The sequence below is a fragment of the Mus caroli genome, chromosome 4 (genome assembly GCF_900094665.2).
Source record: "Mus caroli chromosome 4, CAROLI_EIJ_v1.1, whole genome shotgun sequence".
Lineage (NCBI taxonomy): Eukaryota > Metazoa > Chordata > Mammalia > Rodentia > Muridae > Mus > Mus caroli.
Genome location: NC_034573.1, coordinates 114539199 through 114566318, shown reverse-complemented (window position 1 = coordinate 114566318; position 27120 = coordinate 114539199). Strand labels below are relative to the sequence as shown.

At 46.0% G+C, this 27120-nt stretch overlaps 1 protein-coding gene across 5 annotated transcripts in view; it reads right to left on the bottom strand.

Moving 5' to 3' along the window:
• Inpp5b (inositol polyphosphate-5-phosphatase B) overlaps window positions 1-27120 on the bottom strand; it is a 62768-nt gene that overhangs the window by 6546 nt on the left and 29102 nt on the right. For all 5 annotated transcript variants that reach the window (XM_029476093.1, XM_029476092.1, XM_029476094.1 and 2 more), the window contains 12 exons: window positions 19038-19134; window positions 15930-16097; window positions 14046-14147; window positions 12556-12670; window positions 12131-12247; window positions 11163-11350; window positions 9888-9999; window positions 8935-9044; window positions 7554-7689; window positions 3212-3322; window positions 2464-2626; window positions 1461-1696 (listed from right to left, as the gene is read on the bottom strand). In XM_029476093.1, the coding sequence (XP_029331953.1) occupies window positions 1461-1696; window positions 2464-2626; window positions 3212-3322; window positions 7554-7689; window positions 8935-9044; window positions 9888-9999; window positions 11163-11350; window positions 12131-12247; window positions 12556-12670; window positions 14046-14147; window positions 15930-16097; window positions 19038-19134 (1655 nt within the window). The remainder of the gene's footprint in view (window positions 1-1460; window positions 1697-2463; window positions 2627-3211; window positions 3323-7553; window positions 7690-8934; window positions 9045-9887; window positions 10000-11162; window positions 11351-12130; window positions 12248-12555; window positions 12671-14045; window positions 14148-15929; window positions 16098-19037; window positions 19135-27120) is intronic.

The following is a 27120-nucleotide window of genomic DNA, read 5'->3' as shown; positions in this document are numbered from 1 at the left end:
TCCCAGCACTTGGGAGGCAGAGGCAGGCGGATTTCTGAGTTCGAGGCCAGCCTGGTCTACAGAGTGAGTTCCAGGACAGCCAGGGCTACACAGAGGAACCCTGTCTTGAGAGAGAGAAAAAAAAAAAAAAGAGTCCCTAACTGAAAATACGCATTCAAAGGAAAAAGTGCACAATTACCTACATTGGGCCAGACATGCTCCCCTGTGTCAGGATGGTCTCCATAGGCGCCTCCAGTGTCTGCGCAAACTTACTGTACTGTATGATGACTTGTTTGTTTGTTGGGTGTGTGTGTTATGTGCATGGATGTACATATGCATATGATGGTCAGAGGCCAACTGAGTATCTTCCTCAGTTGACTTCTGCTTACTCTTTGAGACAGGGGTCTCTCACTGAACCTGGAACCTTCCAATTTGTCTAAAACCCGACTCCATCCCCCAAAGCTTGGATCACAGACATGTATCTTTTATGTGGGCTCTGGGGAACTGAACTCAAGACCTCATGGTTTCATGGCAAGCACTTTATCAGCTGAGCTACCTCTCAGCCCCAGATGATAATGTTTTTAAATGGAAACTTTTAGTAGAAGCGGGATCACGGCTAAGTTTCTCTACTGCACTGCTGGATCCTGAAGGTTTATGCAACCTGTCTCCTCCATCCCACCCAGATTCCCATGCTGAATCTTAACCACCAATGTGACAGGAGCTGGTAGTGGTAGCTCTGGGAGGTGGCTGGTCACGAGGGCTGTGTGGTCACAAATGGGATTGATGTGCCGTAAGAAAACCAAGGGGACGCTGAGACAGTCATGTATGCACCGAGAAAGTGAGTCATCAGAGATGTTTATCACATCCTTCAGCCACCTGAACTGTGAAAGCCAAACCTCTGTTCTTTATAAAGCGCCAGCCTATGGAGCTCTGTCACCATCACTTGCACGCGTGTGTGCATGCTCGGTTTGACATAAAGACTGGGAAATGTGGCCGTCTTCTGCAGCCATCCACAGCAGGCAGGGGAGTCTCTCTGTGCTGGAATCTTGTGCTGGCTTCACAACTTGCTCCGAAGCACACACACAGTAAGGCAGAGTTGATATGGTGTGGGCTGTCAGCCACGCCGTGGACTAACTTAGCTTTCCTCTCCTGCTCTGGCCTCTAGCTCACTCCTGGAAAGCTGAGTGCTCGTGTGCAGAAGACAGAGGGCAGCCAACACTGATGCAGGCAAGAGACACTACCTTCAACCCCTGGCCAGCACAGCTGCCGCTCCGTTACACTGGCACCCAGGAGTCTAAGTGGACCAGCAAAGAAAAGACCAGAGTCAGGAGAAACAGCTCACTGTCATTCTGACCAGGGAGCGGCTTGTTGTCAAGTTCAAGGAAGCTGCGAAATGCTACGTCCAGGAAGGTAGGTATAGAAAGGAGGTGTGTGAGCCAAGTTCCCAGTGCTCGGTCTGTCCCAGGCCTGCCGCTACTCACCAGGGCACTGACAGTTTTCGGGGGTAGATCCAAGATGGGCTCCCTCATGTAGCACAATGTGTGGAGAGGAGACCCGAAGCAGCTGGGCAGGTAGTTCCCAGACACAGACAGAAAGTAGTCCTTCCCCCGCTCCAAGTGTAAAACCAGGATGTCTTCAATGGTGTCCTGGCCTGAGTTGAGTTGTGTGGCAGTAGACTTATTTACAAAGAGCTCAAGTTCAATCTCAACATGCGAATCTGCAGAGAACGTGCAACAGTCAGGTCAGCGGGGGAGCAGTCAAGACGAGGAGGAAAAGGCAGGCGGGCAGAGGGTGAGATAGAAAGGCTAAGGAAGGAAACAGAAGGTCACCCAATAAGGACAAAATGTGAAGTCTAGTCTGGAAACATGAAGAGAACACATGGGCACTGGACAGACAAACCTTCAAGAAGCCCAAGTACTAAGGAGCATGGCTTCAACCAGGAGAAGCAGTCCAGGAAGAAGGCATGGATCAGAGGACCAGCCCTGGGCCAGATCTGGGGAAGTTATCGCCTAGGAACTGGTCAGGAATCACCCTTAATCCTGCCACCGGATGAAGATGCCACCATTTCTAGATGACTACCCATCACTTCTTACATCGCTGATTACAGGAAGAAAGGCAATGGAGATGACTTTTAAAGTAGCAGCTCCTTCCGTACGACTATGGAGCACACAAGTGCCGACACTGTTCTTACAACTGAGCGCACGCTCCTCAGCATGTTTTATATATGGGTGAGTTCAGTTATAAGGAAGGGGTGGGGGTGATTTCAGAGCCAGCAGAGGCAGGCAGATCTCTGTGAGGCCACCTTGGGCTACACAGTGAGGTTCCAGGATAGTCAGGGCTACATAATAGATAGACCCTGTCTCAAACACAACGAACAAATAAAAGCTTTAGGCAGAGAATAAAGCATTCAGAAGCAAAAGACTTATTTAGAAAACTGAAACGGATAGGCAGGGCATTCAGAAAGCAGAGACTAGGAAGGGTTACCTGGCAGGAGGAAGCCCTTGCTGGGTCTGGCAGTCAGCCACTGCTTACAGTAGGACTCTTCGTCAGGCTTGTTGATGAATTCAAACTGACAGGGCACTTGGCTATTATGAATCGTGAAGGACTCGGTTTGCAACTGCATGTACTTCACATTCTCAAAACAGAACTGAGAACAAACAAGGAGCAGTCAATCAGGGTTCTCTTCTCGAGCTGTGCACCCACCCTAACCGGGAATAACTATTTGTCTTGGGAAGAAAATAAGGACCATCTCTTTGAAATGTATTTAGCTGAGAGGGCACATGGCCACTGAAGACCAGTAGCCTATGCAGGCTAAAGCACAAGTATATTTTTATAAGTACATTTCTTGAAGCACAGTTTCTATCTTCTACATCCAAAACCATTTCTGAAACACCATTCTCAAACTGCCCCATGACGTGAGAATCAGCTCACTCTGCAGACGAGCTACACAGCTGCAGCGTAAAGCATCTTCCTGTGAACCCCAGGGGTTTCCTGAGACAGGCTCGGTATGTAGCCCTGGCTGGCCTGGACTCTCTGGAACTCACTGTAGTTCAGGCTAGCCTGAATTCAAAGATCCACTTGTTCTTCCCTCCTCTCCCCCAAATTCTGGAAATAAAGGCCGTGCTACCACCCCAACATGAGTTCTAGAACTTGAACTCAGGTTCTACCAACTGAGCCAACTCCCAACCCCTGATGCTAACTAATACTCTTAGAGGGTCTGGGTCTTTCCTACCTCCCGCTTGGAGAGGGTCACAGAAGGAATGTTGGCATTTTCCATTTTATCCAGGGAGCGGACAATTTCCTCCAGGGTCTTCCGGTAGAGTTCTTCATTAACAACCCTCACCTAGGAGGGAAACATTGGAGACTGAGTGTGGAGCCTGTTGCCCATTCTTCTTTCTCAGTGTTGAGTGTGCTTGGGGAATCAGAAACAGAAACTGACAGCATTTCGGGAAGTAAAAGCTAAGTAGATTTAGTTCATTAATAGTTAATCCAATCAGTGACAGACCCAGAAAAAGCCCCCAGCTATGTCAAGGTTGCCCACTTCCTGGTCAGCAGGAGGACCCTGGAGCCTCCTGGTGGCTCCTCCTGTTGGGGCTCAGATCTTGGCCAAAAGACACTGGGTTTCTATTTCTGTCCTGCTTGCCCCCATCCAAAGGCCAACAGGGGAGATTTTCCCCCTTTGGTTCTGATACAAAGATGTATTTTTCAGCTCTTTTTAACCCAAGCTCATCAGCAAGAAGGAAGAGTGTCAGGCTTTTAATTATAAATACTTTTTATTTTCAACAATAAAATGATTGCAACATTACTTAGCCTCCCCATGCCCTCCTCCCCTTCACAGGAGGCATGTAGACAAGGCTGGCCTCCAACTCACAGCTTAACGGGCAGAGCCACCACACCCAATCTTAGGGCCTTCTCTAACTTCAGATTCTGACTCATATCTACCCTACACCTTGGAGAACAGGTAGATGGCACAAAGCAACACAGAAGCCCCTGGCGCGCTCTCTCTCTCTCTTTTGCTCATTGTAAAAGGTTGAATTATTGGCAAGGTTGTGGAAAATTAAGCTCACATGCAGTTGGTGGAAGTATAAAGATGGTGAGAACTAGGCTCAGTGGTTCTGAGCACAGGCTCTCTTACAGGACCTGATTTTCCTTCCCACATGATGGCTTAACAACCATCTATAACTCTATTTCCAGGGGATTCATGCCCTCTCCTTGTCTCTGGGAGCACTAGGCAGTGCACATACATGTATGCATGCAGGCAAAACTCTCATACACATAAATTAAAAATAAATCTTGCCTCGTGTGGTGGTATCTGCTTTTAATCCAAATCTCTGAGTTTGAGGCTAGCCTGACTACATAGTGAGCCCTGTCACCTAAAAGTAGACAAATCTTCTTTTAAAACTAGTAAGAGCTGTTAGAAGTGGACACTAACAAATGAATCTTAGGTGTAGTCCACATATCTAGAAATGAGCTCAGCCTGTGACTATAGGAGGGTTCCCTGTGGTTACAGAAAAGCATCCTCAGGAACTTGTGAAGCCGGTTCCCTTCTACTTAAAGGAGTGTCCCTTACCTCTGGGGAAGGGACACATGGCTACCTGTGGTGCCTATGAGAATATCAAGGCCCAGCCTGGCATCCAGGCACCCTGAGTGTCACAAGTGCCTGTTACACATTTCAAAGTCCACAACAGGCTGTTGGCCTGTTCTTTGACCCAGCTATTCATCCTTCTATTAACCCACTATCATCTGCTTCCCTGGATCTGCCTGTCTCTCTCTCTCTCTCTCTCTCTCTCTCCCTGTCTCCTGCTGTCCTCTCGCTATCTTGCTTCCCTCTGTTCTCTATCCCTTTCTATCTCACTGTCTCCAGGACACTCTCCTCCTTATTCCTTACCCAGGCATTGCTCAGCCTTCTTTCTCTGTGCTCTGGGCTACTCCAGATGCCTCTGGATATTTCCTCTCTTGTTCACAATAAAAAGAGTAGTGCACACCTTTAATCCCAGCACTCAGGAGGCAGAGGCAGGGGGATCTCAGAGTCTGAGGCCAGCCTGGTCTACAGAATGAATTCCAGGACAGCCAGGGCTACACAGAGAAACCCTGCTTCAGAAAACAAATCAAATCAAAACAAACAACCTCCCTAATAATAAAGTACACTTGTAAGCAGTTTCCTTACTGTGTCTCTTCACATACATTTACTGAACTCCCTCTTAAATGCTAATAAATTTTTTTAATACATAGTCATGCTGTGTTTCCCAAGCTAGTCTCAAACTCTGGACTCAAGCAATCCTGTCACAGGCCTCTAAATAGCTCAAACTACATGCACCACCACCCTGCTCAGGTATAATCCCCCTTGAACCACTAATGTCACCACTAAGAATCTATCTATAGAAATACGCACAGACATAAAAATATACATGAAGGATGGTCACTGTAGCACCACATGCAATGGAAATGAACACTCTGGAAACACAGTAGCACATTATGGCTCATCCCTACTACAGAAAAGCTCTCAGCCGTTAAAACGCGTAAGGAACAGGCCTGTAAGATGGATCCGTAAACACAAAATCTTACCTCCAAGCTACAGGGCCTGAGTTTGATCCCTGGGATACACATGATAGATTCCCATAAGTCCTTGACCTTCCCATAAGTACTGTAGCATGCATGCAATATGAACACACACACACAATGTAAAAAACAAAATCATGAGGAAGAAACTGCACAATTTCCTAAAACATAACCTTTTGGGGGGGTGGGAGGACACACTCCTGAGAGCTCCCTATGTAGCCAAGAAGGACGACCTTGAACTCCTGTTCCTCCTTCCGCCTCCTGAGTGCTGGGGTTACGAGTGTGTGTTACTGGATCTGGTTTGTGTGGTTCCAGAAACTGAATCCAGCACCTCATGCAACCTAGGCAAGCACTGTACCAATGAATGAGCTACGTTCTCTAACCCTGGAACCTTTTCTTTCTTTCTTTCTTTTTTTAAAATTTATTTATTATATGTAAGTAGACTGTAGCTGTCTGCAGACACTCCAGAAGAGGGCATCAGATCTCATATGGATGGTTGTGAGCCACCATGTGGTTGCTGGGATTTGCACTCACAACCTTTGGAAGAGCAGTCGGCGCTCTTAACCACTGAGCCATCTCTCCAGCCCCTGGAACATTTTCAATGGAGGGAAGAGATGTCCTCAGAACGTGTATAATGTGAGTTCTTTTACTCAGGAAAGAAAGGAGAAATATCTGTGTGTTGTACACAGAATACCAACATACTCAGCTGCAAATGCATAAACAAAGTCCAGAGACAAAAGGGAACTTCCATGGATGTGGAAATATGCAGATATATGTGAAAGCAAGTAGTAATTAACCTTACACTTAAATTTATTGTTTTAAAAAATGTTATTTTTATTTTATGTATATGAGTATGTTGCTGGCTAGTCTTATGTCGACCTGACATAAGCTAAAGTTATCTGAGAGGAGGAAACCTCAATTGAGAAAATGCCTTGGGGGCTGGAGAGATGGCTCAGGTGTTGACAGCACTGACTGCTCTTCTAGAGGTCATATATATATGTAAATTAAAAAGAAAAGAACAAAGGAAAAAGAAAGAAAAAGAAAAGAAAATGCCTTGTACTGAAGAGATGGATCAGTGGTTAAAAACACTGGCTACTCTTCCAGAGGACCTGAGTTCAAGTCCCAGCAACCATGTGGTGACTCAAAACTATGTATAATGGGATCTGATGCCCTTTTCTGGCATGCAGGTGTACATGCAGATAGAGCACTCATATACATAGAAAGAAAGAGAGAGAGAGAGAGAGAGAGAGAGAGAGAAAGGAAGGAAGAAGGAAGGAGAAAGAAAGAAAGAAAGAAAGAAAGAAAGAAAGAAAGAAAGAAAGAAAGAAAGAAAGGAAGGAAGGAAGGAGAGAAAGGAAGAGAAAGAGAAAGGAAGAGAGAGAGAGTAAGAGTGAGAGCAAGCACCTAAAATGGGGCTGTAAGACAAAGCTGTAGGACATTTTCTTAATTAGTGATTGATGGGGGAGGGCCAACCTCCCCATTGGAGGCAGGGACACACCCCTGGGCTGGTGGTCCTGGTTGTATCAAGAAAGCAGGCTGAGCAAGCCATGAGAACCTTCTCCATGGCCTCTGTCTCCATGGCCTCTGTATCAGCTCCTGCCTCCAGATTGCTGCCCTGTTTGAGTTCCTGTCCTAGCTTCCTCCTCTGATAAACAGTGATGTAAGCTAAATCAACCCTTTCCTCCCCAAGCTGCTTTGGTTGTTTTATCACAGCAATAGTAACCCTGACTAAGAGGGTGTTTTGCCTCCATGTATGCCTGTGTACCACATGCATGCAATTCCTGCAGAGGCCACTGGATCCCCTGAAGCTGGAGTTACAGGTGATTCTGAGCAGACCACCACGCTCGGAACCAAACTTAGAGCCTCTGGAAGAGCAGCAAGGGCTTTTAATAGCCGAGTCATCTCTCCAGGACCTTACACAATTCCTAAAAGGAGCTTCCTCATATTCAAGGCTAAGAGGAGGAGATCAGAAAGACAAAAGGCAGCCCTGGTATAAAAACCAGCTGCCCACCTACCCCAATGTCAAACACTGAGCTGACAGGCTTGTGGTCACTGGTCTTCAAGGCCATGTGGCTCTGGTAACTCAGCTGAGTGATGTTCTTTCCTTTCCACAGGATTCGGTCACACCAGGCAGGTGCACGACACTTCTCACTGAAATACAAAGTGCACGCTGGTATGCTCACAGAAGCATCACGGCCCACTGTTCAGTGATTGCCAAGGCTCAGGCGGGGAGCCACGAGGCAGAGCCTTCACATCCATGCAGCCAAAGGCTCTCCTATAGGTATCATCCACAGCAACTATGAAAGCTCCAACAAGCAGTTCAGCTGACTCCCTGCTCTGCCCAGTCCTGATGAAAGTGGAGAGAAAGAGAGAAAGCAACAGGAGAATAAGGACCTTCTAGTCCTTAACAGAAAGTGCTTAAGGGAACAGGCTGTGAATTTCTGCTGCCTCGGTTCAAATTCTGTTTGGGAGACTCTTGGACTTTGTGTGCCTCAGTCTGCAGTCTCATAATACACCATATATACCCCAATGAGCTCTTAACAAGTTGAAATGAGATATACAAATCAAATATATCCAGCATTATGTGGCATACTATAAAAGTTGTTAAAGAATTCTTAACTATGGAGCTGGAGAGATGGCTTAGAGATTAAAAGCACTAGCTGCTCTTCCAAAGATCCTGAGTTCAAGTCCCTGCAGCCACATGACAGCTCACAACCATCTACAATGAGATTTGATGCCATCTTTTGGCATACAGGCATGCATGCAGACAGAACACTGTATACATAATAAATTAAGAAGAAAGAAAGGAGAGAAGGGAGGAAGGGAGGGAGGGAGGGAGGGAGGGAGGGAGGGAATATAACTAATATGTCAAGACCAAGTACAACCTTAGCTGGAATCATCACATTTCCTTAAACAGAGTTCAAAGTCAATTGGTGAGCCGCAGAGATTGCTCAGCAGTTATTAAGAGCACTTGCTGCTCTTACAGAGGACCCGGATTCAGTTCCCAGTACCCACACGATGGCTTACAAGCAGTTGGAGTTGTAACTCTAGTTCCAGGGTATCTGGCACCCTCTTCTGGCTTCTGCAGACACCAGGCCTGCATGCAGTGCACATACACATATGCAGATAAAGACACACACATACACACATATATAATAAAAACAAATACATCTTTTAAAAAGGGAAAGGAAAACGAATCCATAATGGAACAACACCTAAGGCAGTTAGAAAGAAGTAATGTGGAAATGTAGTGGGCTTAGAGGGGAAATATTTGGCCACCATGGAAAACATGGAGAGTCACAAGGACCTTATACTCTTCAGGTCCACAAGGGCCAGTGCTTCCCAGAGTTCTTGAGTTTCCATTTCCTTAGCCCCCTGATGTGACCTCATACCCACCTGGTATCCCAGTCGTCAGAGCCAGTATCGTACTTGTAAGTAGGCTGGAATGTAATCTCACCCTCGGTGAAGCCATCAAAGATGGTCTTGGCAGCCACCTGGATTTTTAGCTGTACAAAAGAAGAGGAAAAAGCCTTCAGGATGAAGGGTCAAACCTGGGATTAGTGGAGGCCACAACATCAGTCCATAGTCAAGCCCTAACTGAAAGAGAAAGGACCCATGAGAAAACTACTCCTATTCCAAGAATCAATAAAGAAATGATTTCATAAAGAGAGAAAGAAAGTTAAAATTCTTCCCCTTCAGTTGTTCTGTGCTGGGAAAGAGATGGAGAATCGAAGGATTTAGACCTAATGATGCCAAGGCTGTCAAGAGCAGGAGAAGAGCTCAGACAGAAAAGAGAGAAAGCTCCAGCGTCCTGGACAGTTCTGAGCACTTGAGAAGTCTCAAATCTACCGAGGAGAGCCAAGAAAGTCAGCGCAGGCTTCTCCCAGCCTGTGAAGTGGCCGGTGCTCTCAGAAAGACATGCTATATCAAATGATGGTAGGAGCAGCAGGCCGCAGAACTGACTCACCAGAGTAAAGAGAGGAGCTGGGAGAGTCTACACACACTGGAGAAAACTGGTGAGGAGGAAGAGGCAGGAGCAGAGGACTCATTCTAAAGAGAATTATTAAGTTGCCTAAAATATACCAAGTAGTTTCTTTACTGAAGAAAAACTTTATGATAACATCAAGTCCTTGTGTTCCCACTCCTGATCTCCTGAGTGAATGAGAAAGTGTGTGTTCTTACTTCAAGGGAAACAAGGTGCTTCCAGGACAGAGCCGACTGAGAGAAATGCAGATGGAATGCAGCCACACGTGGACAGCATCGGGTCCTGGGGGAATCCTCCCAAGATGGTGGAGGAGAAGCTAGGCTCTGTGCCCTCGCAGTAGAGGAGACATGGTAGCCATGTATACCTGGTCGTGCGCATACAGGGTTTGGAAGGCCTTCTCTTCCACGAGCTTTTTCACCTTTCCCACATCCAGCTCTTCTATCCTGTAGTTGAGGTCTCCCAGCCACAAGATCACACTGTGAGGGCAGAGCACAGAGGGAACAGGGTTCAGGAAGGGCTTTCACCCTCCCTATCCAGGACGCATTGGACAGAAGCCCCACGGTGGGACAGTGACTTAGCTGTTGTAGAATTTTCCTTCCCACCCACATCTAATGCACTGCTTACTTGATTGTCACAAAGGGCCAGTCATCCAGGGACCCTGTGCTACATTCCGGACCACAAATGCACTCTTAGCCAGTGTCTAGATGGAATTTTCTGAAGCGAAGCTCGATTTGAACAGTAGAGCCTGGATTCACCCACCACATCAACGGCCAGCTTACTCTGAATGCCTGGGATAAGCTGTGTCACATGGTCCATTTCACCTGTTGCTGCTTCCTGATCACATACATGAGACACGCCATGAACTCTACCACTCTACCTGAAGCCAACACTAAGTCACTAAGTAATCTGCCTAGCAGTGTACAATCTCTCCAACAAATGCACCCTCAGCCTAAACGCAGACAAAGGGCCAGCTGCAGCGTCACAGTGGAGAAGACATGCTCCCGATAGGAACCCTGGAGAAGAGCAGCTTCCAAAATACCAACAAGCCAGAATCAGTACCACTGCTTTGGACAGGACCCAGGGGCTTCCTCTTTATAAAAGAAGTTCCAAAAACTTTATCTGTGATCATAAAGTCTGAAAATCCAAGGCTTTGAAATTTGACAAATAGCAAGCTTTGGTGATAAATGAAATAAAAAAAGAACAAGCAAAACTAGTGCAATCTGCTCTGTGAGGTTGGCACTGTGGTTTTGACATTGGAATCAAGGAGAAATGAGCCAGGGCAGGCACAAAGCACCAGGCACCACTCTCAAGTGTGCGTGCTCTGGAAGGACAGACAGATGTGGAAACCTAAAACAGTGCTCCAAACTGTGCTCAGATGAAAGCTCTTGGGCTGCTTTGCCCCTGATGCTCAATCAAGACAGAATTCTAGGCAAATAAACCCTATGCCCCTCCAGGGACAAAGGGTGCTTGGTAATGGTGCTTCAGGTCTTCCAGATGATAATTTAGGAAGCCAGGAATTTCCAAGAAACAAATAAGAGCTGGCAGATACCCAGCCTCCAGCACTCAAGTCTCGGGCACAATGGAGAACGCAGCCTGGCAGTCACTGGCAGGGACGAGGAAGAAAGAGACTCATACTCACTCATGCTTGTTAATGGTGCGAGGGGGTTGGCTCGGATCCACCTGAGGGAACTGCATTCGAGAACAAATGTCTCTGTAGTCTTGGTTCCGCCTCTCGTACTCCTCTGTGTGGGCTGCCAGATGGGAATTGACAACGCAGATGCTGGTGTTGTGCAGCTGGAACCTGATGGCCACTCCTCCTTTGTTACCCTGTTGAAAGGACTTCCCGTCAGTCATTTAAACTCCAGACTTTCAGGATAGTTTGTCTTTGTCTTCAGGATGGTTATTATCCACATCTTATAGATAAGAATACAAATCTGGGGGGGGGGGNGGGGGCTGGAGAGACGGCTCAGCGGTTAAGAGCACTGACTGCTCTTCCAGAGGTCCTGAGTTCAATTCCCAGCAACTACATGGTGGCTCACAACCATCTGTAATAGGATCTGATGCCCTCTTCTGGTGTGTCTAAAGACAGCGNTGTACTCACATAAAATAAATAAATAAATAAATAAATAAATCTTAAAAAAAAAAAAATTTCCAAGCAAAATGACCAGCCATTTCTGTAAAAGACTCAGACCAGAGCCTGCCTCTCTCCACCTTTCGCTCTTGTGTCTGTTTCCCTGGTGAGGCAGCTGCATGTCCAGCTTAGCTCTTGCAGGAGGATCCAAGGGCAGGACTCCAGAAGCCTCAAAAAGAAGAGGAAATTGCAAACCTATGGGGCTCATTTTTCCTTGGTGGCCAAAACAGTGTCTGTAGCATGCTACATAGTATACTTGGATCAACCAGAAGCTCTGGCACTAACTCCCAGGATGAAGAATGCACTGGCTGGATTTTTAAGCTGTTTATTCAATCTGGCCCTCCTTGTGGGCACAGCTTGTCCTGCAACAGCAGCATCCTAGGTGGACTCGTACAGCTGCTGCATCATCAGAAGCCGAGTCAAATCATTAAGGGTCAAGGTCCACAATGTGCGGTAGGGTGTTACCAGGGACTCACCATCCTTCCCATGATTCCTGTCCCTACGGTCTCAGCTTCCACTTCTGAGATATAGGCTGCATGTTCCTGTTTGACGTACAGCAGCAACATAATCCCAACCAGTCGGACGAACTTCACCTGGAACACAGAGCCCAATTCTCAAGTGATGGCTGCCGCAGAGAGAAGTTCAAAAACCAGAATTCCCCAAGGGAAATGTGGTGGGAGAGCTGGCTGAGCCACTAACACACCTCCTCCGCCAGGCCAGGGCACAAAGTAGTGTGTTCCACTCACTGAGCATGCTACATGATACCCTAACCCACCTAGAAGTGTCACGACCCCACGTCTTTCCATTCAGACAGGCCCCTCTGGAGGACTGTGGGGTTGAACAATACACACACACAATGTTCACTGAACATTTATCACAGACTTGCAGGCCCCTCACTTACCTTTGCGTACTTGGCGTCTGGGTGAAGGCTTTCTGACACGGCCTTAAACCACTCTTCCTCCTTTGGGGTATCGTGAAAGAAGAAGGCTTCTTTACTCAGATCGAGCTCCTGGAATCTTTTGGAGAGGCAACCAATGAACCAGAGAAAGGCCGCATGCAGGTAACACCTCCAAAATCTACTCAGGCACTCGGGTCCCAGCTTTCATGCTGAACGCCAGGACCCTCAGGGGGATAAAAACGAACAGAACCAGAGAACTGAAAGTTGTGGGACTTACTAGGTGCTTCTCTAAACGTGAGCTCATTTCCTCTCCAGGACCTGGCCACTGGACTAGTTAGAAGCACCCCTCCATCCCCATTTTACACCCATAATCATTAGTTCAACAAAGACTATGTGGTAAATTGGAGTTGGAATCTGGGTCCATGTTTTGTTTGGTTTGGTCTGGTCTATAGAAACCCTACGGTTTAGCTCTGTCCCCTACGTTATTCAGGCTCCCATGACAACTCCCACCAGCTGTACCCAGGACTGTCACGCAAGGATAGTATGGAGAGATTAATGCCTGAGCTGAGTGTGGGCTCCATAGGAAAGCACGTGCCTCTCACATTTTGGTGCCCTGTGTTTAATCCACAGCATTGCAAAAACAAACAAAGAAAGAAAGAAAAAGAGAGAGAGAGAGAGAGAGAGAAAGAACGAAAGAACGAAAGAAGGAAGCCAGGTATGATGGTGCACACCTATAATGCCAGCACTTGCATGCAGAAGTGGGAGGGCCATCCTGGTCCACATAGCAAGTTGTAAACCAACCACTACTACATAGTGAAACCTTTTCACAAAACTATAAAACAAGGGACTGAGAAGATGACCCAGTCAGCAACGTGTTTGCCTTACAAACACAAGAACCTGAGTTTGATCCTCAGAATCCATGTAAAACCAAACAAACAAACACAGGGCCAGGCATAGTGGCTCATACCGCTAATACCCATATGCAAAGGCAGAGGTATGCAGATCTTTGTGACTTCAAGGTGGCCTGGTCAGCATAACCTCCAGGCCAAATCCCAGCCTAGAGAGACAGACCCTGTCTATTTGTCTGTCTCTCTTATTCCTGGAGAATAACAGACTGACTCACCAATGGCTTCCACTTTTATGCATGTACATACACACATACGCACATTCATAAAACTGACTGAGGAGACTTTAGTGAACCTTCCTTCCCTGGCAAAAATATTCTTTGCTTTGTAACGAAAACTGCTGAATGTCAAGTAATGACACACCAATTCCTAACAGAAGGTTATACTAAATTTGTATCAGCGTTTAAATACCAAGCACAGGATGTGGCCAGACCTCTGTGTTTCAGAATAACATTGAACAGAGACACAGCTGTCTCTGAGCTGAGCTCATGTTTCAATCCCTTCACCTGCCACAAAGACTCAAGACCCTGTTCCTTCAGCATGGCTCTCTAGTCTTAAGACCTGGAAGAATGGAGGAGAAGCACTCACCCTACACAGTACACATCGGGGGCCAGGGCGCTGTGGCTCAGCCAGGGCCGGAGACATTCTTTGGGGGACTGTCCGTTCACATTGTATGTTCCCACAAAAAACCTGTTGCCAAAGAGGTTCAATCAGTGATTTGGAAACAGAAAGTCAGGACTCAGTCATTATGGAATGACATTTTGAGACATAAGAAAAGCCCTGTTTAATCTAGACCAATGACTATGGCACCAAAGGGTGATCGACAGTCTGCCTTTGCGATAGCTGGAAATTATATAGGTCTTCTCTGATCCAGGTGTGGTGGTACGCACTTATGGTTCCAGCACTTGAGATAGTAAGGCAGGAGGACTGCTGTGAGTTCAAGACCAACTTGGGCTGCATACTGAGTTTATAGCAACCATGGCTTCCTGGTGAGAGAGTGTCTTAAATAAACAGCTAGATAGCTAGATAGGTGAGTAGGTGGGTGGGTGAGTGGATGGAGAGAGAGATAAAGTAGGTAGGTAGGTAGGTAGGTAGAGCAAGCAAGCTATTAAATAGCCATTGTGGGTGCCACCAAATGTTTGCCTTGTGGGTGCTATTGAAAGGGAAACTATGCAAAGTGGCACCAGTGCTCAGAGGTCATTTCTTCCCCATATGCCTAGAAACGATGTTAGTTTACCTTACAGTCCCAGCGCAATGGTTTTTAAAAGCTCCAGAACTCTGAAAGCTTTATTCCTTTAGCGTTCAGTGAGCCCAGCTAACAGGATTACTGAACGTCAATGTTTTCTTCAAGGCCTGGAACGAGCAAGGGAATAGAAACCCAGGCAGGTACTCGAGGCTCAGGCATTGCCCTCTGCTCTGTCTTCCCCAGCCCTATGCTGCAGTCATCTGCCCGTCAACCACACAGCCTGCCCGTGGACACAGGATACCAGACACCCAGCAAGGAAGAGTAACGAGAAGTGGGGCACACTGGCATGTATCTGTAACCCTGGCATTTGTATAGCTGACTCATCAGGAAGATGACTTGATCCTTTATGTTCTACACCAAGCTGGGATACCCAATGCCCTACCCCACACACATCCCCAACCCCCTAAGAAGTGAGCACAGTGATACTCTTTGAAAAGGGAAAATGGGCTGGAGAGATGGCTCAGGGGTTAAGAGCACTCACTGCTCTTCCAGAGGTCCTGAGTTCAATTCCCAGCAACCACATGGTGGCTCACAACCATCTGTAATGGGTATCTGACGCCCTCTTCTGGTGTGTCTGAAGACAGCTACAGTGTATTTATATAGATAAAAGAAATAACTCTTTAAAATAAAAGAAAAGAGGGCTGGTGAGATGGCTCAGTGGGTAAGAGCACCTGACTGCTCTTCCGAAGGTCAGGAGTTCAAATCCCAGCAACCACATGGTGGCTCACAACCATCCATAACCAGATCTCCATAACAAGATCTGACTCCCTCTTCTGGAGTGTCTGAGGACAGCTACAGTATACTTACATATAATAAATAAATAAATAAATAAATAAATCTTTAAAAAAGAAAAGAAAAGAAAGAAAGGAAAAGAAAAGAAAGGAAAGGAAAGGAAAAGAAAAGAAAAGAAAAGAAAAGAAAAGAAAAGAAAAGAGAAAAGAGAAAAGAGAAAAGAGAAAAAAGAGAAAAGGAAAGGAAAGGAAAGGAAAAAAAAAAAAAATCTAACAGAGTAATTTGCTTCCAAATCCAATGTATGTAAGGCAGATGCTGAAGTGCCAGAGAGCAGAATGGTCGTTTTGCTTTGAAAAACCATCGGTGCACAACTTTAATCCTAGCACTCCATAAGCTGAGGCAGGCAGATCTCTGTGAGTTTGAGGCCTGCCAGGACTACACAGAGACACCCTTGTCTCAAAGGAAATAAAGCTGTGGAGAACCTAGTTAGCTACCTGAAGTTCTGGATGTAGGTATAATTCTCTTCCTTCTGCACGAGGTGTGATTTCACGATTGTGTCTCGAAGCCCAAACTTCTGCACGGATAAAATGTGAGCCTTGTCCGATACTGTGACTGTGGCGGAGCGAACCATTTCAGACATTTCAGACTTAGATTTATTCTGTCTGGAAAAATAAAAGCATTTTAATCATATTTTGAGTATGGTATGGAAAAGTAATAGAAAACTAGATGTTCCCACACATTAGCACCTGTATCCCAGAACAAAAGAGGCCCAAGTTAAACTTATTTGCTAATAATAAATGGGAGATTAAGTAAGCTGATAGGTCAATTATACGGTATAATTGGTCTAGAGATTTTTTTCTACATTCATAGAATTTTATGTCACAAAGGGACCTTAAAAGAAAAAAAGGAAGGGACACAGCTCAGTAGGCAGAGCACTTGATGTGTATGCACAAGGTCGTGGGTTCAACCCCCAATACTACTAAAGCCAAATTCTCTCATCCTGCTGGAGGTAGTGAGTGGCTGGAACACAGATGTAAGCGTTCTTTCTGCATCTTTGTGCCTCGCAGAACAAGACTGTAAGGTCCTCTGTACCCCTTGGAGTATGTAAAAATAAAAAGGCAATGAAATTTAGATTGCATTGTTATGCAGAATTTGTAGACAGGATATAAACTGTTCAAGAGCTAATGTAAGAAAAATATGACATATTCACCTACCAGGGTCCTACATTACAACCTAAGGAACTTGTTGGAGATGGCTTAACGGACTAAACTGTAGAAGGCTCTTAAATCCATTCCCAGCACTGACTAAATGGCATGTGTGGTGGTTTGAATAGTGGCCCCCAAAGGCTCATATTTTTGAATACATAGTTCCCAAGCAAAAGGTTTGGAAGAATTAGAAGGTGTGGCCTTATTGGAGGAAGAATTTCACTGGAGGTGGCTTTGACGTTTCAAAAGCCCATGCCATGCCCTGGCTCTCTTCCTGTTGCCTATGGATCAGGGTGTAGCTCTCAAGTACTGCTTCAGTGTCTGCCTGCATGCCGGCATGCTGTCTACTGTAATGATAGTGGACTAAATCTCTAAAACTGTAAGTAACCCCCTTTAAATGCTCTTTTCTATAAGAGTTGCTGTGATCATGGAGTCTCTTTTCAGCAACAGAACTAAGAGACCACCTGAGTATTAACAGCACCACTGTTATTTGCATATCAAGTAAGGTTACATAGGACTATATAGCATGGTGACTCTCTTAGAGTTTTATTGCTGTGAAGAGACACTATGACCATGGCAACTCTTATAAAGAAAAACATTCCATTGGGGCTGGCTTACAGTTCAGAGGTTAAGTCCATCTTCACTGTGGCAGGCAGAATGGCCGTATGCAGGCAGACACGGTGCTGGAGAAGTAGCTGCGAGTTCTACATCCAGATCTGGAGGCAGCAGAAAGAGACAGTGACACACTGCCCAGGCTTGAGCATCTGAGGCCTTAAAAGCTTATCTCTAGTGACACACTTCTTCCAACAGGGTCACACCGCTTACCAGTACGACTCCCCATGTGTCTATGGGGGCCATTTTTATTTAACCTGCCACATCGGCTCATGTTAATCTCAGTACTAGGGAGGCAGAGGCAGTGCTATCCTCATCTATGCATCAAACTCTAGGCTAGGCAGGGCTATATAGTGAGACCCTGTCTTGGGGAGAGGGAGTGACTGGAGAGACGGTTCAGTGGTTAAGAGCACTTGTTGCTCTTGTGAAGAAACCAGGTTCAGTTCCCAGCACCCACATGGTGGCTCACAGCCATCCATGACTCCAGTGCCAGTGTATCTGGCACCCTCTTCCAACCTCTGAGGGCATAAGACACATAAGAATCACTAAATATAATTATGCATAGAGCGGAAGGAGTGAAGGAAAATAAGCTTTCCAAGGCACAAGTTATGAAAAGAATGTGAGGGTAGAATCAAACATGTTCAGTCTCCTATATTATTGTTTGTTTTAAACAGGGTTTTGCTGGTTGGAGGACTGGCCTGGAACTCAGTGTGTAGACCTAGCTGTCCTTGAATTCACAGAGATCTACCTGCCTCAGTGCCAGGTTTAACTTTTTAAAAATAATCTCTATCCTCCCCCCCCCCCGCACTGTCTACCCCCACACATTCCCCCCAACTCTGTGTGTGTGTGTGTGTGTGTGTGTGTGTGTGTGTGTATGTGTGTTTCCTCCTTCACCATTCTGCCTAACTTTCAGAAACTGGAATAGCTTTCTCCCTGAACCTGGGGCTCCTGTTTGTGAGCTACGGTAGAAGCCAGAAAGTCCCAATGATCCTCCTGTCCCCATACCTCAGTACCTCATCCCCAGTCCTGGGATGTGGGTTACAAACGTGTTCACTGAACAGCTAGTTTATTACCTGGGTGTTGGGATGCAGGTCTGGGTCTCACAATTGCATCCTAATGTTCTAAACTGCCAAAGTATCTCTTCAGATCATTTCCTAAATTTCTACTTGAGAGTTAAAGCGCTTGCAAGCTCAAGTCCTAGAGGGGTTCCTGGCTATTGCAGGGCACTGGGTGCCCCATGTAAAAGAAAAAAAAATCAATATGGGCTCTTGGAATCTGAACTCAGGTCCTCAAGTTCTAAGGCAGTGCTTTATCTACTGAGCCATCTTCTCTACCCAGCCTATGTAGTCCCTTTTCTTTTTTTCAGATCAATTTTACTGTTTTTAAGTATGTGTGTGTCTCCATAAGGGTACGTACACATGAGTGCAATCCCCAGATGGGAGTATCAGATGCCCTGGAGCCACAGGGTTACTGGAAAGTAACCCTGGGTCCTCTGTAAAAGCAACCAGTGCTCTTAACTGCTGAGGCTCTCCACACATCTCCACCCCATTACGTAATTCCTTGTCACCTGGGTCTCCTTAGCTATAAAACACTAAAGGATGAAACTCTCATGTAGACAGCCGTCCTGTGAGAGAACGCAGCTTGGCAAACTCAGTAAGTCCACCATGTCCATACATTAGAACGGTTCTTAGGATTCTGCTACTTAAAACATGTTATGTGGGGCTGATTCTCTAATGAAGACTGTCTCACTAGAAAGAGATACAAACAGAGGGAGGCTTGCATTACCTTGTGAGAGAGTTTTCTGGTTTCTCCGGACACCTGGCCCCGGAGGTTTGGTCCGTGCCCCTCCCATTTGGCCTCGAGCTGTCCACGTTAGAACTGCCTAAAGAGAAGGAATTAAAGTATAGTAGTGTGTTTGAGTACACAGACCAAGGCTTCTCGGATGATAACTGGGAAATCTCTGGCAGTCTGCAATCTGCTTAGAAACCCCGCAAAGGTCTAGATTGTTGTGCAGGTGCAGTCTCGCAGGGCACGTCCAGAGGAGGAAAGGTGGCTCACCTGAATGGCTTTGCTGCTGAAAACAAAGCCATTTTAGCTACTCCACCCCCTTCTAGGAACACAGATTACAGACACCAATTACAGAAGAAGACACTGTGTCTTCCTCATTCACCTGGATCTGCTTATACACACCAAGGCCAACCTGAGATACATGATGAGACCCAATCTCAAAAATCTAAGGGCAACGTTCGTGCCTTTAATCTCAGCACTCAGAAGACAGAAGCAGGCAGATCTCTGTGAGTTCTAAGCTAGCCTGGTCTACTTAGTGAGTTCCAGACCAGCCGGAGCTACATAGTGAGACTCAGGTTCAAATGAACAAAATAAACAAAAACAACAAAAACTTATAGGCTGGGGATGCCACTGAATGGCAGAATGCTTACCAAGATTGTGCAAGGCCCTGAGTTTGATCCCTAACACCATCAAAAATAAAGGGAAAAATAAATCACTTAAAGACTTCAGGGACTCTTGGAGTGGAATGGAGAAAATGACACGGGCATCTGACTACATCAATGGGACCATCACGCTGATGGGGATAAAGAAAAAAGTGTTAACCATAGAACATTAGAGATGATTAGCCTGTAAGCCTACTGGCAAATGGGAAACAACAGTGCTGCTGTTCAGAATGCGGTTAAGATGCAGCACAGATTAACAACTGTGGACCTGCTGCCCACGAGCACCGCGGAACGGGATGGTGACTGATGTAACTCAGGTGACCCACTACTGAAGCAGGAGGGTTCAGACGAGCAAAGGCAGAGCTAGAAAGATCCATGTGGGGATGACTTAGAAATGCCAGTAGGAATTAGTAGTTAGCTTTCTCCATGTGATCAGCTATAGAAAGAACTACCTGAAACTCCAACTATGCTGCTGGCCTCCCAGGGCACCAATAAACACAGGCCATATACTCACACATATACACATGATTAAACTAAACTGAAATTCACACAGGGCTGGGGATGTTGCTCAATTGCAAGAATGCTTGTCCAGCATGCAAAGCCCTGGGTTCAGTCCTCAGCACCATATAAACTGGGTGTGGTCATTTATAACAACCCTAGCACTAGGGAGACAGAGGCTGAAAGATCACTCTCAACTACACAGTGAATTTGCGTGTAGGACACATGAGACCCTTTCTCAAAGGAGAAACCTATGCCTCACCCTGCCCCTAACACACACATAGTCCTTTGCTGTCCTCTGAGAAGCAAGAATACACAAGAACAGCATGCATATCTGATGTGAGACCTTAGCTTCTAATACTATTTTCCAAAACTGGGCTCCTAAGAAGTATTGCTTTATAAGGACTAAGAAGAAACAAAAACACACAAAGTAAGCTTTAAATACTTGACAGTGCTAAAAAGTAGGAATGTGCTAAAAATATGTAACATCATCATCGTCATTGTCATCATCATCGATATTTAACATCATCACCATCATCATCAAAGGGATGATAAAACAAACGAGAAGACATATATAACCCAAAGAGAATTCTAAATAACTCACATAGCAGCTTCCCCTTCATAGAGGAAGCTAACTCCCTACTCCTTAGGGTGGACTGTGAAGAGTCATTCCTTCCAAACAATGAAGCCCGCAAAGTAGGAAAGTCCAAGCTCTGTGGAACAGAAAGGTGACAGGCACTTCCTCAGCTAGGTGGTCAAGGTTCACCTGTGATAAGTCATGTTGATAACCTACATCCTTGATGGACACACTGTTCCCTGCAGAGTCCCTGTTTAAGGACAAAAGGAAGTACTCTGAGAGCTGTCACGGTCATCAAAAGCAAGGCAAGACTGAGAAACTGTCACGGATCAGAGGAAACTAAGGGGACACAGGATAGTTCAGTGTCGTGGGGGTCCTGGGTTGGACGATGGGTTGAAAGCTATTCGGTAAAAGTCCACGGAAATCTGAGTGTGCACTGTGGTTAATAATAATCTGTTAGGGCTGGAGAGATGGCTCAGTGGTTAAAAACACTGACCACTCTTCCAGAGGTCCTGAGTTCCTGTGAATCCCAGCAACCACATTGTGGCTCACAACTATCTGTAATGGGATCTGATGCCCTCTTCTGGTGTGTCTGAAGACAGCTACAGTGTACTCATAAAATAAATATAATAATAATAAAATATAATAACAACAACAATAGTCTGCCTACACAGATCTCATACTGTTAACAACTGTGCCACTGCTAGTGCAAGACTGTGATGCAGGAAACTGATGTGGACAGCTTTTCTATACTGTTTTCACAGAAAAATAAAACTGTTCTGACAGTTATGTGGCGCACAGTTTAATCCCAGCACTCAGAAGGCAGAGGCAGGCAGACCCTTCAATTCCTTGCCAGCCTTGTCTACAGAGCAAGTTCCAGGACAGCCAGGGCTACATAGTGAAACCCTGTCTCCAAGAGAAAAAAAAAGTTCTAGAGTATAAAAGATTTTAGAGCTGGGAGCTGAGATCAAAACCTCACCTCTGTTCAGCCTCTGCTCTTGTCCTGTGCCTTTTCAATCTTCTGCCCCCAGCCTCGTCTCAGGGTTTTAGGGCCCAGCCTCATCTCTAATCTTCTATTAACTGCTGCTCATGGTAACTGATAAGCATGTGGCTGGCCAAATGCAGCCCAGTTAGCACAGCCTGTAGCATCGTACACTTTCACCTCCTTCAGTAAATACCTGGTGGCTATCACTGCTTCCTTTGGGAAACCAGCCCTTGGGGATTCCTCCCTTTTTCCACCAGATGCCCTAGCCAGGTCCTAAGCAAAGCACCTCTTCCCTAGCTGTTCTCTTGCTCGGCTCCTAACCTCATTTGCCCTCAGAGTTTAACTGCTGGGGACTCAAACACTCTTAGCCACTGAGCCATCGCCCCAGCCCTGGTCCCTGGATCTTAAAAATTACACACATGGGTCAGCTGGTCAGAGTCTGTGTCTGTCTGTCTGTCTGTCTCTCTCTCTCTGTCTCTCTCATGTGTGTAGTCTTGCCTACATGTATGTATGTGCACCACCTGTGTGCCCGTGCCTGGTGCCAGAGGAGATTAGAAGATAGCATAGAACCCCTTGGAACTAGAGTTAGAGGACGCCTGTGAGCCATCATATGGAAACTAAACCCAGGTCCGCTGCAAGAGTGTCAAGTGCTCTTAACGCTAAGCCATCTCTCTAGCCCCTCCGCATGGGCCCTTTGCTTCATAAATGCAACTGGGAGCACAAGAAAGCCAGGCAAGGAGTGACACTCTGTGGCTTGCCTTAAGAAAATGGCAGACAGGGGCTGGTGAGATGGCTCAGTGGGTAAGAGCACCCAACTGCTCTTCCGAAGGTCCAGAGTTCAAATCCCAGCAACCACATGGTGGCTCACAACCATCCACAACGAGATCTGGCGCCCTCTTCTGGAGTGTCTGAAGACAGCTACAGTGTACTTATATATAATAAATAAATAAATCTAAAAAAAAAAAAAAAGGGATCTGGGATTTGAACAATTGAAAAAAAAAAAAAACCCCCAAAAAAAAAAAAAAGAAAAAAAAAAAAGAAAATGGCAGACAAGTTGCACATGGAGGAACTGTCAGCTTTGATAAGACCTTGCCTAGGAAAATGGAGATACGCTGTCCAGTGAGGCTCAGTAGGTAAAGGCTCTTGACAGCAAGCCTGACAGTCTGAGTCCAATCCCCATAGGATGCACATGGAGAAAGAAGAGCACTACCTCCCCCTAATTGTCCTCTGATTTCCACATGGGTACTGAGACAGAGTTTCCCTACATCGTGGCCTCGAGCCCATAAGGATCCACTTGGCCTCTGATTCCCAAGTACAAGGAATAAAGAACATATCACCATAGTCAGCTTTGAAAAGTTTTGTTTTAGCCAAAACATTTTGTTTTGGTGGTGCATGCCTTTAGTCCCAGCACTTGGGAGGCAGAGGACAACCTGGTCTACAGAGCGAGTTCCAGGAAAGCCAGGGCTACACAGGGAAACCCTTTCTTGAAAAAAAAACAAACAAACAAATAAAAAAAAGGAGGTAGGCAGATCTCTATGAGTTCAAGGCTACCAGGTTAACATAGTGAGTTCCAGGGCTAGAGCTAAAGACCCTGCCTCAAAGACAGATAAAACATAAAATGAAAACAGAGATTCAGGAGACTGACCTGTCCACCAGGGAGACAGGAAAAGCAGAGTGAAATTTTCTAAATACCTCAAGAGTCTCCATCTACATCACTTGAGACCCTGGAGGAAAAGCCCCAAATCACAAGCTACACTGTGAGCCCAGGTATTCTGTGTGATGCCAGTGACCTGTGGGCTTTTAGGGAACCCCCAAGTCAGACTGCTCCAGTTTGCCCTGGGATGCTATGGAAAACTGTATGATTAATGAAAAGAAAACTTGCCTCATGGCACACAAATAACAACTAAACAAACTCTCAGATTTGCATTTCTGTTCTAGACCTTCCACCTCATTTCCATCCAGTTCCTTCTCCCATGTCCTGGCTTCACCTCCTGCATCCCAGTAAAAGGCACCAGCATTCAACCAGCTGATCAGAGCAAAAATCTCACACTCACAGGCACAGCAGCATACGACTATAATCCCTGTGCTCGGGAGGCTGAGGCCAGAAGAACTGCCTCGTGAGACCAGCCTGGGCAACCGTGCACAGCTGACAAAACAAGACAATAAAAGGATTTAGGGCTCCAACTAGCAGGATGGGACATACCTGTCATGTCAGTATTTGGGAGACCACTGCTGTAGGAGGATAACCTGAGCTACTTAGAACTGACCTAAAAACAAGCAAACAAACCCGCACCAAGGCCTTTCCTCGTTCACACGTAGATTTAACTCACTGAACAACTGAAGCAAGTTCTGCCTTCAAAACCCTGTCCAGGAGTTCTTATCAAGACTCCAGCAGCAGCTTCCTGTTTCTGGGCTTCCTTATATGAGGCCCATTGTTGGTCTCCCATAGAGCAGTCACAGCAAATCTTAAAGTACACAAGTGTACTAGATGAGGTCACTTCTCTGCTGAAAGTTTTCACATAGCTTCCCATTGCACTGAGAATAAGCCTTGCCCTCAGAGGCAAGGGTTGAGAAGGCCCTGGCTGCCCTGGGCCTCTGAAGCCTCTGGGCCTCACACATCCTGGCCTTGCCATCCTTCCTTCATTGGTGTCAAGCTCATTGCCACGCCAGGGGCTTTGCTCTCTCCGTCTGTCTGGGATTCACTTCCTCCTGCCACCCACACTGCTCACTCCTTCCATCCAAACCTGGGCTCAGATGTTGGATAGTCACTGTGACACTGTAGCAGACCCTGCCCCACGCAGGTGCTCAAATACCCCTTTATTTTTACTCTAGAAACTTCTAAATCTCCTTAGCTCACAACACCTGCTGTCAAAATGTGTATTTATTTATCATGGGGGTCCACACATATGTGACACAGTTCACTTGTGGAGGTCAGAGGACAACTTGAAGGAGATGCTTGTATGTCCTGGCTCAAACTCAAGTCGCTAGGCTTTGAGGGGGCATCTTTGCCCACTTCACCCACCCCATCTTTCTACTTCTGGGTCAAAAAATACCCAGCAGAGAGTTCCAGGCCAGCCAGAGCTACATAATAGGGAGACCTTGTCTCAAAAACCAAAAACAACAACCAAAACTACCCAGAAGTTCTATGTCTAAGTGATGGTATATGCTCAAAATTCCAGCACTTAAGAGGACCAAGTGGGAGCACTGCCCTGAATGTCATCCTGAACTACAGAATGAACATCAGAATGTCATCCTGAACTACAGAATGAACCCATTAAAAAAATAAAACCACAAAAAACAAAATTAATTAATTAATTTAAAAACAGATAAAAGGACTGAGGATCTCTAGCTTGGTGGTAGGGTACTTGCCTAGCACATCTGAGGCCCTAGGTTCAATTTCTCAGGAATAAAACACACACACACTCACACTCTCTCTCTCTCTCTCTCTCTCTCTCTCGCTCTCTCTCTCTCTCTCTCTTTCTCTCTCTTGAATTAAAGGCTTATTTTACTTCTTATCCTGTGTCTGTATGTGAGTCTGTATCTAGGTACGTGTACATGAGTGTGGGTGCACATGAAGGCCAGAAGAGGACACTGAATCTAACATGTACCCAACATAGATGCCAGGAACCAAACTATTCTCTGCAAGAATAGGGAGCACTCAACCTCATTCTCTGCAAGAATAGGGAGCNCAACCTCATTCTCTGCAAGAATAGGGAGCACTCAACCTCATTCTCTGCAAGAATAGGGAGCACCCAACCTCATTCTCTGCAAGAATAGGGAGCGCTCAACCTCATTCTCTGCAAGAATAGGGAGCGCTCAACCTCATTCTCTGCAAGAATAGGGAGCGCTCAACCTCATTCTCTGCAAGAATATGGAGCATTCAACCTCTGAACCACCCCCCCCCCTTCACCACCACTCAGTTTTTGTCTTTTGAGCGCGGAATCTCAATATTTAGTGCAGGCTGGCCTCAAATTTCCAGCAATCTCTGTCCTCAGCCTCCTACGAGCTGGGATCACAAGCCTGTGCCACCATGGTGAGTCCCAAAACTTCTGAGTCCTAACACGGTGCTCACAAATGGAACATTACACAACGTGACACATTATTTCACACATGCACCTGCACTCAGATGCACACATGTTCGGATAAACATCCACCTTTGGCTGTATGTACAAACGGTGTATAAATGTCATGTTTTCACTTGGGCACCGTCCATGATGTCTTATGATGCATAAGCAAGCCTTCGGGTTCCAAGCATTCAGGTTAGATGATTACTCACCCCATCTGCTTGCTTTTAATCACAAAATCACAAACCCACGCACAGAATCACATCACCAGGAATGCAGCACCATCTACTGTTGAATCTCGTGCTCAGCAGAGCTGTGTTCTCATTGAAAACATTAAACTTTCACTGTGTCTCTATGCCAATACCCTCCCAGGAGGCTTCAGAAAAGTTTAAGAAACACTTCTAACTTTCAAAAGATTTTTCTCTTGGGCACTGGGGCTCAGTTACTAAAGTGCAGCCAAGCAAGCATGTGGACCCGAGTTCAGATCCCCAGTACCATACAAGCTCAGCATTGTGCTAGTGTTAGCACTGGGAGTGGATAGGAGACAGAGACAGGCAGGTCCTAGAGTTAGAGTTTACCACCACCCAGCTTAAGCCAGCGGACAAGCTGCAGGTTCAATAAGAACCTATCTCAAAGAATGGGTGGAGAAGGCCAGGGAGATGTTCAGTGGTAAAGACACTAAATCTGAATTCTATCCCCGCTCCCCAAGGAAAGAACCAACTACCAACTCCACAAAGTGGTTCTCTGACCTCTACACACATGCCAGGGTACACACACCACACATCATACACTCATGCTGTGCACCCACACACCAATAAAGACAACATTTTAAAATTAAAAGAGCTGGATGTGACACACTTTTAATCCCAGCACTTAGGAGCAGAGGCAGGCTGATTTTGAGTTTGAGGCCAGCCTGGTCTACATATTGAGTTCCAGAACAATCAAAGCTACATTAGTAAGACCCTCATCTCAAAATAACTAAATAAGTAAAGAAATAAAGAAAGATGGGGCTGGAGAGATGGGTCAGTGGTTAAGAGCTCTGATTGCTCTTCCAGAGGTCCCGATTTCAGTTCCCAGCAACCACATGGTGGCTCACAACCATCTGTAATGAGATCTGCTGTCTGCTTCTGGTGTGTCTGAAGACAGCTACAATGTACTTGCATAAATGCATAAATAAAATAAATAAATAATTTTTAACAAGAAAGAAAGAAAGAAAGAAAGAAAGAAAGAAAGAAAGAAAAGAGAAGAGAAGAGAAGAGAAGAGAAGAGAAGAGAAGAGAAGAGAAGAGAAGAG